Raw genomic sequence first — 15,628 nt, 5'->3', positions numbered from 1 at the left:
ATGGAATGATCACAAAGACAGGATGGATGAACAGAAGACCGTAAAAATCACAAGAAATAAATTACCAGCTGGCAAAAAAAAATACCAGCTGTTCAAGAAAAAGAGGCATGAAACCTCAGGGCAGACTGAGGGGTACTCAAGAAAACAGGCTTTAGCATGGCAAGAAAGCAGATATTTATCACTTCTTTCTTCTCTGGCAGTGATTTGTTAACATGAAAAATGAAAAGCTGCAGTGATGATGTGAAAAACCCTCTATCCCTTCTCCCTTTAGTCAGTTCAAAGGTCGGAGGAAGGCAAGACCATACCATCTCCAAAAGGAGAAAAACTAATGAACAGTGGTTTCAAAACAATCTTTGGGTTTTCTCAATGCTGCAAAGTTTATGACCACTCACAGGAATGGTGACATGGAGACCAATGGAACAAACAAGCAATTATAAGTGGTTGGTCATGACAAAGTTCATATAGTGAACAGCTGACCAAAAGTGTGATAAATGCATCCAGAGTGTAGTCCAAATAAAGAAACAAAGAGGCAAGGTCAAGTTCAGAACAATCAAACACAAGTTTCATATCATAAATGAGAGAGACTGACAAGTAGCTAGTTGTATTATTTATCAGCATAAAATTGTCAGCAGCTGCACCCATCTCTCATGTCAGCTCAGCTTTCTAACCTTACAAAGGACTGCATATCAACCTGAAGGTTACATAGGCTAAAGATCTCTGAGAGTCTCTTTCGATACTCAGATTGGGCAGGACTGCATATCAACCTGAAGGTTACATAGGCTAAAGATCTCTGAGAGTCTCTTTCGATACTCAGGCTGCGCAGAGAATCTGAATCACTGGGGTTAATAACAGTTTCACTTTCATCGAGTATTATCTACTGTTACTTTGCACATCTCACAGACATATGTAAACATTGCTCTCACAAGAATATAAAGCAACAACAAAATTTAATAAATGGTGGAAAACAGAAAGATACAGTCAGATAAATTGGACATAACATAAATTTCAAAACAAATATAGAAACAAAAATCTAGTGGAACGTTTAATTGGCAATTAGAAGTTTTCATCTCAATATCACTGTCAGAAAGTTCAATATAAAAATTCTAAAAGAACAAACCTGAATCAAAGTAATTCATATCAACAGCACAGCCATCTTCTTGTAAATCAAGCTGCCGAGACTGCAGCACAGTCATCTTGTTGCTATTAGGTTCAACCCTACAAGATAAAAGAATTAAAATTATTGTAGTGAAATACTTATCCAGAATCTTACAAACAGAATGAAACACAATTATTTCACAATTCTCAAACTCTAACTATTATGAAGCAATTTTCAAACTGTAAAAAATTTTGTGTTCATTTTTAGCAGTCAAGTCAGTAGCCACATAATTGATGATAAAATTGGTAAATATATGAACACAATTAAAATTATTCAATTTTTTCCTTACAAAATTAACACATATTATTCACAAAAACATCAACATCTGTTGTTAACCATTAGCCACCAATAGTAGCTAAAAAATCATTAGTAAATTAATGCATACCTTAAGACAAAAATTGCACCAGTTTGTGAAGCAGATCCTAAAGACTGATTGCCCTCACATACAGTGAGACCGACAAGGGGGCCTGCTTGTCTATTGTAAACTTGCCGTGAGCGATTAGCAATATTTCGACCTTCCATTTTGCCACAGTCCCAAAGACGAATGTAGCCATCTGCTGAACAACTTGCAAACAGTGTAGTCTCTGGTATCGAGACCAACCTGTGAATAAGAGTACAAAATGGAGACATCTGCAAATTGTGAATCATAACACAGAGATAGGAGGTGACTTACATTTCACAGCCACAGTTCAGTCTTCAGATGGACAACTTAACTATATACATAGCCAATGTCAGCATAGTTCATACTGTTATTGTCTGCTCATTGTATTTTCATAATATGTTCTGCTATATATTTGGAGATGTTTGACAGAGATGTAATACAAAAATTTTAAAGCTGAATAAAAACCTCTACAGAAAATGACATCCATTAAACTTTAAATGTTACTGTTGTAATGAACTCATCACACACATTTGGACACTTGGCTAAGGATACTAACCCCGAGATAAATGTACCATTGGCATGAAATTCTCTAGGACAGCATGTTTGCAACAAGCTACATTACTATCAAGAACTGCTTTGTGAAAGCTAGGTTTCAGGTTGGAAAATGAAAAAGAAGTTGACATTGGGTTTCTCACAAAATAGGAAAGTTCAGTTGATGATGATTGGTTTGTGCAGCGCGTAACTGCGTGGTCATCAGCAACTATACAAAGTCCAAATTTTTACACATTCCAATTTTTTTACAAAGTCCAATCTAGCCACTGTCACGAATGATAATGATAATGAAATGATGAGGACAACACAAACACCCAGTCCCCGGGCAGAGAAAATCCCTAAACCAGCCGGGAATTGAACCCGGGACCCCGCGATGCAGTGGCAGCAACACTAGCCACTAGATCACGAGCTGCGGACGCTAAGTTCAGTACCCACATTTAAAGATTATATTAACTGGTTTACAAAGATGATAAGAGTGTTTTGGTTTATGAGCATAAAACAGTGATATTGAAGAAAATATTATAGATGGTTGTTTTGGTGATGAATTAATATCCTTTCCACAAAGAACCAAGTAGGTTTAAATATGATAGACAGAGAATAGTCTTCCTTCAATTTTCAAAGGATACTGGTCAGTCAGTTTTTGATGAAATAAGCTCGAAAAATACTTTAAAATCCCAAAGCACACAAAAAAGAGAGCTGCTAGATTTCTTAAAGTAAGTCCATAATTATAAATACCTGTTTTTAGATAGTTACAGTATAACTTGTTTTATTATTTCCTAATTCTGCATGTATTTGATATCCTGTTTCCTTGCCTCTTTTCTAAAATCTCTATAAAGTGAGTGGTGTGCAGATTAACTACTGATTAAGGAAAACCTCAGTAAGTGAGAGAATCCATTTCTGAACCTTTGTAACTGAGTGAGAAATTTCTACAACTGATAAAAAAATCTTAGGTCATTGATTATGATTTAACAAAAGAGGAGCACAGGGGAGGAAATCTCACCTTCCTTTTCACAGGAACCATCTCAACATCTCCCTTAGGTGATTTCAAGAAGCTATGCTAAATATACATGAATGACTAGACAAGGATTTGAACTGTCATCCTCCTGAATGCAAGTCTAAGATTGTTATTGATCATGTAAGGGCCCTAGTGATGCTGGATACTCAAATCATAATCAGAGTACTTGCAGATTAGGTTAAAATCAGTACTGGATTCATTCATTCCATTTTAACAGAATACTTGGGCCTCAGGAGGATCTCAGCAAAATTTATGCCAAAGTTGCTAACATCTACTGGGCAGATACAATTTCGTTCGGAGATCAAACAGTACATGCTAGACACGGTGAAAGTAATGCCAAATTTCTTAACACAATTATCACTGGTGATGAGTCCTGGATCTATGGATACAACCCACAAACAAAGTTCTAGTCATCACAATGGAAGCATCCGTTATTTCCGAGACCCAATAAAATGAGACATGTCCGCAGCAATATGTAAGACATACTGACCAACTTTTTTTGACTCTAAAGGCTTGGTCCATGCCAATCAGGAGTACTACCAAGAGGCTCTGTGTTGCCTTCACAAAGCAGTGAGACAGAAATGTTCAGACTTGTGGGCAGCAGTCAGTTGGCACCTCCACAAAGATAATGTGCCTGCTCCTCGTTATCAATTAATTCAGACTTTTTTGGCCAAACACAACACAGCTGTGGGTCATCGGCCCTCTTATTCCCCTGTCTTAGCACCAAGGGATTTCAGACTTTTTCCAGAATTGAAAAGGGGCAAGATTGCAGAGCAGGGAAGAGGTTATGCAGAATTTGATGGAGCAGCTGCATACCATACCAAAAGAGGTTTCCAGCGATGATTTCATCAGAGACAGCGGCATTTGGAGAGGTGTGTAGAAGCTAAAGGGCACTACTCTGGTCTCTGAAGGTGACTAGTGTCAAACAATTGTGTGTGAATAAAGAGTGACTTTATAAATTACAGCTGGATACTTTTTGAACAGCCCTTGTATTATTCCATTATACTAGATTAATGAAGATACAGCAAAATAGAGAGGATTTCTTGTGAAGACCAGTTGATAAGTTGGTAAGAGGGAAAAAAAAGATGGTTATGAGATAAAAAGAAAAATCATCAAAATGGGCATTGTTAGAATTAGTAGACTATGAAGGACAAAAAGAAGAGGAGGAAGAAGAAGAAGAAGAAGAAGAAGAAGAAGAAGAAGAAGAAACAGCCATAAAATTATAAAAAAGAAAAAGTGAAGAAATGGAAGAAAATGGTAGAAATTTTTAGGAGAGGAGGGAGGGGAAGGTGCTGTTTGACAGGAAATTAGCTCAAAGGTAGTTGGGTTGTATAGAGAACAGTCAATGCTATGGTCCTCATTTGAGAACAGCAGAAAACATTACCCTGGTTGACAAGATGTAACCTTGTCAGCAGAGTACCAAATGCTACTGTTTCAGTGATCATTCATGCATAAAACAATTGTAAATGGCTACATTATGTTGACTGAAGATTGGGTGACGCATGTGGAAATATTTATAAGGAAGTGTGTTTTTTGAGCATTTTGGTAAGTTTCCAATTTGTATAGTCACAACAGACAGGCCCTAATTTACATAGATTATAGATACCCCCATTCTCTATTTACAAGACAGTTTTTTCATTGTTTTCTTATTAACTGTTTCGTCAGAATAATGGCAAATGCAAGACACTGGCAACTGAGCTTATCTTCATAGCTACCACAATGAAGAAAAAATAGGTGTAGAGCCTGAACATATAATTAATAATGAATAATCACCAATTCTGTCAGTTAAGAATCGGTAATGCAGTTGTGTTAGTTGCTTCAATCTATGCAACGCTGTGGACGAGTGCAGCTGCCATGCTAGTGCACTGCCACTGTTGTAATGGAAACACCTATTCCACCAACAAAAGCTGGCAACTTTGTCTTTGTGTTCCCGAACAGCATTGCTATATTTCTTGGCAGTCACTGGTAGATACCAAGGATCTGAGAAACAGTAACATGGGAAATTGTTTATGAACACTTAACATATAAACAATGCTCACTAAATGAATAATGAAATGTGTTGTCAATTTGTAATGTGAATGGAAATTCTATCTATGATGTGAAACAATGGGCTGGAATATATTTTTCAGGACATAATAGTGAATTGGGGAGGGAGCTACATTAATCCTTTTTGCTGCTGCCTGAGGTCTCATTGCTATTGTAGTGTCAATTTGAATCAGCAACTGTTCTGTTACCATGTCAAGACAGTGACTTCTTTGAGCACAAATCGTCATAACTTCTGAACAGTTTGTGTTCAGACGTTCAGACTGCAAAGTTGGCCCTGGGGCATGATGGTAATTAGTATGTGCATTATTGCTTGGTTTAGCACTGAAGCCCACTTTCATTTGACTGGGTTCATCAATAAGCAAAATTGGTGAATTTGGGGGACTGAGAAGCTGCATTTCGCCATTGAGAAGTCTCTTCACCCTCAACGGGTGTCTGTGTGGTGTGCAAATTCCAGTCACAGAGTAATCAGTGCGATATTCTTTGATGGCATGGTGACTTAAGAGCGGTATGTGAAGGTTTTGAAAGGTGATTTCATCCCCATTATCAAAAGTGACCCTGATTTCAACACGATATGGTTCATGCAAGATGGAGCTCAACCCCATTGAAGCAGGAGAGTGTTTTATGTCTTGGAGGAGCACTTTAGTGACCACATTCTGGCTCTGGGGTACTCAGAGACCACTGGCATGGGCCTCAACTGGCTGCCATATTCTCCAGTTCTGGACACGTGCAACTCCTTTTTTTGGGGCTACATTAAAGACAAGGTGTACAGTAATAACACCAAAACCATTGCTGAGGTGAAAACAGCCATTCAGGAGGTCATCGACTTCAATAGGTCAAGCAGAATTTCACTATTCGTCTGCACCACATCAATGCCAATGATGGCAAGCATATCGAACATGTCATAACATAAATCCAAATATCTGTAGTGACATTTACATGTTAAATAGTGTGCATGCTGTAGTTTGTAACTATTTTACATTTTTTTTGTATAGTTCAATAATTGTCACCCTGTACCTTAACTTCTCACTTTATTTTCTTCTCGATAAAGCCCCATGTGCAATAACCGCTTCAAAGAATTCTTGTGACTGTAATGCTGTCGTGCATGTTCCTGTAAACCAGTAAATTCCTTTACAATGTGACATCAGATGCAAATTCTAGATTTATTTTTCTGGTCTTTCAATAATCGGATCCTTCTTCTAATTCATTTCATAGGTGGATTTCACAACACTGGATTTATTATTTGTAACTGATTTATAGCAGTAACATATTGATTGGGTAACTTTTCAAGAGCACTACTGAAACACTCTTTGTAATGCTTTCTACTGCTCTGAGAATGGAATCTGCACCAGTTGGTGCCCAATAAAACATTAGTTAGCATTTTGCATGAACTCATCTTCACTTCCAATGTGGCACACCATAATTCTCTTTCCAGGACCAGACAGTGTTTGAATCCCACTATTTCAGCCATTCCACTTTTAAGCACTTACTTATAGATTTATAGATAATCATATTCATCTTTATATGCATACAGGAGTTTTTGATCCTATTATCCAAACTTTTTGGAATGATCTGCACGACATCAAATCTAATTGGTGTAATAAATAGTCCACTTTGTATAGCATCAATATTTTTATTCCCCTCATTACCTTTCAGCCTTTTTTTCTGCTATTCAATTACTTTCAATCAGCAGAAGCTTTTAGTTGAACTTTTTGAATCTGAAGCTCAGTTTCAAGACAACATGTCAAAATGTTGTTCATTCGAAAAATGACAGCCTTCTACTTCATTTGCTCATTATTCAACATTGAAGCATGGACTTCCCACACCTGTGAAAACTCATCTAATACCAACTTCTGTCATCTACCAGAACCTTCTTTTCTACAAAAAGAAAAAAAAGAAAAAAAAACACTTGAAGATTCCCAAAATATCTTTGAAATGCATTTAACCATACTTTTGCTAATAGTGAGAAAATCAGAATTTTTCTTTACTGACAGGAATATGGAACCACTTCATTTTGGCCTTATAATAAGCAAACTCGCTCATCAGTGAACCCCTCTCAACGCCGTAGCTGATGCATGTTCTCATACTAGTACACAGTAAAAAATTCTATCATGGGAGCTATCTCATGCCAATGAATGACAGCATGTGTATTACTTACCAGAACTGTTACACCTTTAATCTGTGAACCAACAGTAACCCATCACAGTAGATGTTTTCAAAAAATGCCCCAAAAAAAGCACATTTTCAAATACTTATTTCCACATATGTTGCCCCCTTTCCAACTTCCCTGATTTGGGAAAAGTGTGTACACTGATGCTCATTATGCGATGAAAGCAGGGGTCAATATTTATGAAATGTATAATCGTTATGCATCTTAAACTACTGATTTACACCTTGTTATTATATCACACCGTGCCCTACACAGAATCAGTCTCCTCTCACCTGTTGACAGCACCACGGTGTTCATGCAGATGTGCTACAAGTGCACCCCGCAGTCTCCAGGTTGGAGGTAACAGTGGTGGTTCCCACACTTCCTGCTCGTCAAGTTGTTCACGTCCCTGAAGTGCTACACGGTGGAGTTCCTGACGCCTTGCTGTCAACTGTCTCAACTCCAAACGGCAAGGCGCACATCGATCTGTGAAACATGTTTGTAGTGTGTTTTATCCAAGAAATTGATGAACATGATTAGTACTTACACACTGTAACTGCTGTAGTTTCTATTAGATGAAGTGATGTACACATTAATTAAATGACAAATTGCTGCAATGTTGACTCATTTTGGTGAATGTATTATTTAGCAACTGTGCAACTACAAGAGCAAATATTCTAGATGTATAGTTTAATTTTGAGTTAAATACTCCAGTGCAAAGACAGATATTTGTGTTGCAGTTGTGTTGAATTGTCTGCAATGTCACAGGATGAAGGCAAATAGGGATAGTTCAGAAAAACCGAAAAAAGTTCCAAAGACAGAATACTCTAATGGGATTTATGGGCAGCTGGTTTACAACACAGCAGGACTGCCAAACAGTTACTGGAAAATGCTAGGATCACTGCATACAACAGCAGTACATAATGACAAGTGCCTGTGACACAAACACTACAGAAAATAAACCCCAGACAGTAGCTTTCACTATGAATGATGGTCACGAGAAATGGTAGTATTCAGAGATCTGACAGGAATGATAATTCAAAGCAAAATAGTCCAGTAATCAAGTGCTCTAAAAAGCATACCTTCAGAGCTATGAGCACTACTTCATCTTCGATACTGTGAAACAAAGCTCTTCTGCTGCAAGCTCTTTGCTTTCCATATTGCAAAAAATTGTCTAGTGAAAATGGGCTCTAAAATCTACATGTAAATCTACACACATACTCCGCAATCAATCATATGATGCATGGTAAAGGGTACCCTTACCAGTACAACTCATTTCCTTTCCAGTTTCACTCACAAATATAGCAAAGGAAAAGTGACTATCTATATGCCTCCATATGATCCCTAACTTCTCTTCTCTTACCTTCAATGTCTTGCACAAAATGTGCATTGGACACAGTAGAATCATTCTGGAGTCAGCTTCAAATGCCAGTTCTCTAAATTTTCTCAACAATGTTCCTTGAAAAAGATGTAATATTCCCTCCAGGGAGTCCCATTTGAGTTCTTGAACCATCTTCATAATACTCGCATGTTGTTTGAAAATACTGGTAACACATCTAGCAGCCTGCCTCTGAATTACTTTGATGTCGTCCCTCAATCTGGCCTAGTGTAGATCTTAAACATTTGAGCAATGCTCAAGAATGGGTCACACTAGTATCCTAAATCCAGTCTACATTACAGGTGAACCACACGTCCTTAAAATTCTCCCAATAAACTGAAGAAGACCATTGGCCTTTCCCACTACAATCCTTAAATGCGTGTTCCATTTCACATCACTTTGCAATGTTATGCCTAGATATTTAAACAACATGACTAAGTCAAGCAGCAGACATCAAATGCTGTATTCAAAAATTATGAGTTTGTTTTTCCTACTCATCTGAATTAACTCATATTTTTCTACTTTTAGGGCTAGCTGCCATTCATCACACCAACCATAAATTTCATCTCGTATCCTCAATACAGTCTCTCAACAACTACACCTTCCTGTATATCATAGCATTATCAGCAAACAGCCATAGACTGCTGTTCATCCATCTGCCAAGTCATTTACGTGTATAGAAAATACCAGCGGTCCTGTCACAATTCCCTGGGTCACTCCTAATGATACTCTTGTCTCTGATGAACACTCACCTTTGAGGAGTATGCACTGGGTTCTGTTACTTAAGAAGTCCTTGAGTCACTCATATATCTGGGAACCTATTCCGCAGGCTCGTGCCTTTGTCAACAGTCTGCAGTGGGGCACCATGTCAAATACTTTTTGGAAATCTAGGAATATGAAATGTGCCTGTTGCACTTCACCCATAGTTTGCCAGATGTCATGTAAGAAAAGGGCAGGCTGAGCTTCATATTAGTGATGCTTTCCGAGACACACCCCCTCCTATGGCGTCTGATCATCTTCTCGATATATGTTCCATGAATCACTAAACATCACATTACTTTCTACTTTGGAATTCAGCCAGATTTTGGTCCTGAGAATAATCTGAGTGTGGAAATTTCCTGGAGGGCACTAAATTTGGGGACTTTGTTATGAATATTTCAACAGTTTACTGATCCGCCTAGCTTACAAAAATCCCATATGCACACCATAAGTACTATGCTACATGAGTAGCTGCCTCCTTTGTGTAGTGTACCCCTGACCTATGAAGGGGATTTCTAAATTCTCCACCCTGTAACATAGTCCATAAATCTGCAACCACAACTACCACACAGTCAGCAGAGCCTTTCATTGAGAACCTCCACACTGCTCCAAATAACAGAGCCCTGATCAACTCTGGGAACAACACTCTACATTGCGAGCCCTGCACAAGTGGCCATTAGCCTTCATCATTTCCATCAGCTGCCTGTATGAACTGAGAATGGCCTCACAACCAAAGCGGCAGGTGATTTTGTTGGCGCCGATATGAGCTACACCTTGCAAACAGCTGCACCCTGCATGCTCAATAGTTGCAGTCAAGGTCTCCTCCACATCTCAGATGAGGGCCCCGGCAGACATACCAAGTGCACATCGGCTTTCTTTATGGTCCTGAACACTATTTCCCTAAGGGGCTCCATAACACACCTAATGCTGGAGCTCCCAGTAACTAGCAAAATCCTACCCCTGTGTGCCTGCTGAAGGAATGGCCACCCATCCTCTCATAGGGCAAACAAGCAACACCAGATGACCAATCTCCACATAGGACCACTGCATCGAGTGACGCAAACGCTTTACCACCTGCCATCCACCCTGCCATGGGTGCAGATCCATTGCGTTGGGAACACAAGGGGGTGCCTCAGCAGCAGAACCCATGAAGGTGACTGTCAGCTGCTCGTGAGCTGTGACCAGCTCTTCAGGGTCCTCACACAGCATATGCACATCCTACCCATCCTAGTACTGCTAACTTAACTGAACAAAAAGCACAGATTAAAAACCCAGATACGCAACTAACTACTCTCCTGACCTATCTTACCTTAAGAGCTATGAGCACTTGTTCAGTAGAAGAGATGTGTTTCACATTAGTGAAGATGAACAAGTATTCACAGTTCTTAAAATATGCATTCTAGAGCCCATGTTTACTAGACTTTTTTCACATTTTGGTCCATACTATAATAGGAGTCATGAACAATGGCAGTCGAGTTTAGCCTTGTTCTGTGCACCTACGTCATGCTTTCACGGACAGCCAATGAATGTTCATTAGTGTTCTGAGCAGTCTGCTCTGAATGCTGTAGCTAATACAAGAAATAAACTTGATAGTAACAAGTTGTTTAGTGAATTTATATGACATTTGTAAGTTGTCATTGCTGATGGTGGTGGTGAGTGATAAATTCTGCATAAGCAAACAAGAGTCATAATTTGCAGGATACACGCTTCCTTCAAGCGGAAAGCTTGCGCATGCACATACTGCAACTGCCACTTGGAATTGTCTACAACGCCATTCTTGTCAGCACCTCAACATGTGCGAACTGCCTTTGTTTGTGGATTTGACTATACCACCTCGCAAAATACACAAAGTAAAGAAGAGATTTATTTCACAGTACCAAAAATGAAGTGCTCAAAGCTCTTTGGGCACGTATTGTAGACTCAATGTTCACTAGAATTTTTTCTCCGAATGAAGGTCCCTGTCATATAGCTGAATACTGACCATTTCTCCCGGGACACCCTGTGTATTAGATTCAAAGTAGGTGGTGACTAAACTGATATTTTTTCTCTCCTCGAGTGGTTATATTAGTTAACAGGCATCTCAAATGCAATTAAAAATTAATAATAATAATAATAATAATAATAATAATAATAATAATAATAATAATAATAATAATTTAAAATTCTTGCATTAGAAGTAATAATAGCATGATTGGTGAATAAAAGTTAGTTAACAAAGACTGAAATAAATTTCATAATATCTCAACCCAAAATATAATTAATGTACAGTAACGAGATTTCAGGAGCATATTTGTCTAGGTAGCACATGGATAAGCCATGACCAGAGAAACCACCAGAATGTTGAATGCAAGCATGGAAACACATGCATTGTGTTACATGAAAGATGTCAGTTTGTGGGATGGAGTTCCATGCCTCTTAAACTTGACCAATCAATACATTGATGTTTAAAGCTCATTGGGGATGAGGCTGGAGTTGTTGTCTGATGCCGCCCCACATGTGTTAGATTGGAGACAGATCTGGTAATCAAGCAGGTCAAGGCAAAATGTTGGCACTCTGTTGAGCACGTTGGGTTACAACAGTGGTATGTGGGTGAGCATTATCCAGATGGAAAATGCCCCCTGGCATGCTCTTCATGAATGCAGCACGACAGGTAAAATCACCAGACTGACATACAAATTTGCAGTCAGGATGTATGAGAACTATGACAGTGCTCCTGCTGTCACATGATTTCACACACCAGACCATAACTCCAGGTGTAGGTCCAGTGTGTCTAGCATGCAGACATGTTGGTTGGGGACCTCAACTGGCCTCCTCCATACCAACAAACGGCCATCATTGGCACTGAGGCAGAACCAGCTTTCATCAGAAAACACAACAGATCTCCACCCTGCCCTCCATTGAGCTCTCACTTGAAGTCACAAATGGTAGTGGAGCCATACTACAGGGCATCTGCTCAGAGCTGTCCTTGAACTAACTGATGTGTAACAGTTAGTTGTGTCACTCTGGTGTCAATTGCTGCTTAAATTACTGCTGCAGATACAGTACAATTTGCTATAGCTACATGCCGAACATGATGGTCTTCCCTCTCAGTAGTGGCATATGGCTGTCCGGAGCCTGGTCTTTTTGGAACCATACATTCACGTGAGCACCACTGCCAACAATCATATACAGTGGCTACATTCCTGCCAAGTCCTCCTGCAATATCGCAGAAGGAACATCTAGCTTCTCGTAGGCCTATTAAATGACCACATTCAATCTTTGTGACATGTTGATAATGACATCTTTGTTGCCTTAAAAGCATTCTTGACTAATATCAAATCACTACGTCCAATCTCAAAGGTACCTAATGCTCACAACCGTTACAGCAAGTATTTAAAGCAAACCTGATTTGTATCCTTACAGCTCCACTTTTATACGACTGGCATGAAATCTGAATAGACATAGTCTTTCAGACGTAGAAACATGCTTACCAAATTTCACTTACGTTGTACAACTCCTTCTTGGTGTTGCGTCCCCCCCTCCCCAATCAGCGTATTTATCCAGACTTCACACAAACAATTTCAATATGCCTTGTAGAGGAGGAGGGAAATGGGGTACAGAAACAATATCAAGCTTTCCTCAAATTGCCTCAATAATACACAAACACAATAGGTAATTAAAAAAAGGTTACCACTCTAGACAATTCCATTCGCATTATCAACAGAACAGGCTCTGCCAACGTTATACTATGCCTTCCACATCACTTGCAACAGGTTTTACGCAATGCTGGTGACTACTTTGAAGGACAGTAACAGGTGCAAACATGTAACTCTCTTGTACTGGTTGTGAAAAAATAGTTGTCACTATTTAAGTTCAAACCCTCATATTCATTTGTCTCTGAGTGCTGCCAAAGTCTAATTGCCCCTAGATGCCAAGTATTACAAAAGGCCATTAGCAAGTAACTTCTATAAGCACCTGCTGAGGTGTCTACTTACTCAGGTTGAATTCCTCAAGTCACTAGGGCAAGTTTATTTCGACATATTTCTGCAAGTACTTGTTGCAGAAGTGCAGTTTTCTTAAATACGCGAGCATTCGCCACTGTTGTTTTATTATTATTAATGAATAAAAATTATGATGAAACATAAAAATTAAAAAGATAAATAAAAAAATTTAGAGTACATATTTATGTTACCAAGAAACACTACTCATTTAACTAAACTCTGAGAACTTCACTTAGATTAATTTGAGGATGATGTATGCAAATTTTGAACATCTCTTGTGTAATATATAATCAAATATTTGACATTAGGAAACAAAAGTGCAGCACAATATATCACCAAGAGACTGTGTTTTAATTACTCTCCAATTTTTGCAAGCAGTATTTACTACTTTTATCAAAAATGTTATTCATTTATGTTTACAGCAACATTAAAAAATCAGCTAAAATTTAAAGATTTATGTACAGCCACTCTACTTTCTCTTCTGGTGATGCAAATTGATTAGTAAATTCATTTCACACAATTCCTGACTGGCACTGCCAATTATATGTGTTCAAGGGTTCTAGTGGTGCATTTGTTTTAGCCCATCTGTCTTTGTGCCATTCTCCTTTTCAACACTGATATTTTCGCACCGGTATTGATTGTACATAACTTCTGCATGTTTGCAAAAATCTCCCACGAAATGACAAATTTGGAAAGTACTTACAGGAAGGTGTAAGAAACTAGAACAAATTTTCACCCTGGAGCTGAGTTTGCACTGATGTGAAACTGCCTGACAAATTAAAACTGTTTGCCAAATGGGGACTCAAACCTGGAAACCTGGCCTAGCACACAGTGTCAATTTGACAGGTAATTTCATGCAAGAAACTGCTTCCACGAACTTGAGAAGGTCTTGAATTGTACAAAACTAGCAGGTGGGAGGGGGAGATGCAGATATGGCGGTTCCTAATATTCTACTAAATTCTGTGTGGGAATAATGTGCCATACCACAGTAGAAAATTCAACACGAAGCTTAATAAATATTATTTCTAGATTACGATGTTAGAATGAGTGTGAGACAGACAAATAAACAGCAATGACTCAGTGAGAAAGGCGGATTTGTTTTCTAAAACAAAGGAAAACAAACCAGCTGTGAAAGTGTATGTCACAGACAGAATCGCTGACACCAGAAGCCACAAAGTAGTCCGTTTACCACCCTCCAACTGCGATCTAAATCTGATACAACTGGTATGAGCCAAAATAAAACACAACTTTAGGGAGAACAGTGTCACTGGCGACTTGTCAAAGAAAGACTGCTGAATCTTCTTAATGCTGCTTTTCTTTCATTTACTGCACATGAATAGCAAAGCTTCTGCAGCAAAGTGCAGCAACTGAAGCATGAGTTTTGCACATGAGATGGAATAATGGAAATAGCCACCGATGATGATGATGATGATGATCTTGAATCAAACACAAATGACAGTGATATTTAGTGAACATCATTTTGACAATTCTTTCATGCGCAATCAAGTACACTTTACTGCTGTCCTGTATTTGAAAAATGCAATCTGCATACAGATTTCAAAAATCAGTTTTTTTCTTTTCTTTTTTTTCTTTTCTTTTGATTCATAGTGTTGTAAGTCATACATTCATCTACTTTCATTTTTTGTTAGTGTCAAAAAATAAATAATAGGCCTACAAAGTTGTTGATAAAACTCTCACACATGAACATGAAATTAAGTGTCAGTTAAATGGTTAATATTTCTATCAGGTGCTGCATTTGATTCCACGTTGAGCATAAAACACAGGTAGTGGTGCCAGCACTGCTACAAGCAGCCAGTGCTGCCTTCCACTCACTGCTCCTCGCCCCTCAGTAGCCATAATATGGGGGCACGACTGTTCGCGAAAGTCAACTTATCATGGAAAAACAGTAGTAGACTGACAACATATATTCTTTACTGTGTCTCTGTAGAGGCCTGGTACAAGCAGCTAGGTGTTAGGTTCAGATTGCTGTTTGAGTATTAAATACTGTAAATCAGTTAATGGCATTTGAAACTTGGATTTATCACAAAATGCTACGTAGTCCTTGAAGTGATCAGCTCTCTGATGAAGAAGTCGTTGGACGAATAGCATGATGTGTTGTAAAAAGTTGTAAAATTGCATGTCATGCCAATACTACATCCAAATAGCATTATTGTAAGATTATTTTAAAAGGGATGTATGTTGGCACAAAGGGTG

At 38.6% G+C, this 15,628-nt stretch overlaps 1 protein-coding gene across 1 annotated transcript in view; it reads right to left on the bottom strand.

Annotated features, from left to right (window-relative positions):
- LOC126354825 (phosphoinositide 3-kinase regulatory subunit 4) overlaps positions 1-15,628 on the bottom strand; it is a 192,191-nt gene that overhangs the window by 44,316 nt on the left and 132,247 nt on the right. Inside the window, exons 21-23 of the mRNA XM_050004768.1 lie at positions 7,591-7,783; positions 1,542-1,757; positions 1,118-1,215 (exon numbers count right to left, since the gene is read on the bottom strand). Of these exons, the coding sequence (XP_049860725.1) occupies positions 1,118-1,215; positions 1,542-1,757; positions 7,591-7,783 (507 nt within the window). The remainder of the gene's footprint in view (positions 1-1,117; positions 1,216-1,541; positions 1,758-7,590; positions 7,784-15,628) is intronic.

Source organism: Schistocerca gregaria, chromosome 3 (genome assembly GCF_023897955.1).
Source record: "Schistocerca gregaria isolate iqSchGreg1 chromosome 3, iqSchGreg1.2, whole genome shotgun sequence".
NCBI classification, from domain to species: Eukaryota; Metazoa; Arthropoda; class Insecta; order Orthoptera; family Acrididae; genus Schistocerca; species Schistocerca gregaria.
This window is presented reverse-complemented; position numbering and strand designations above follow the sequence as displayed.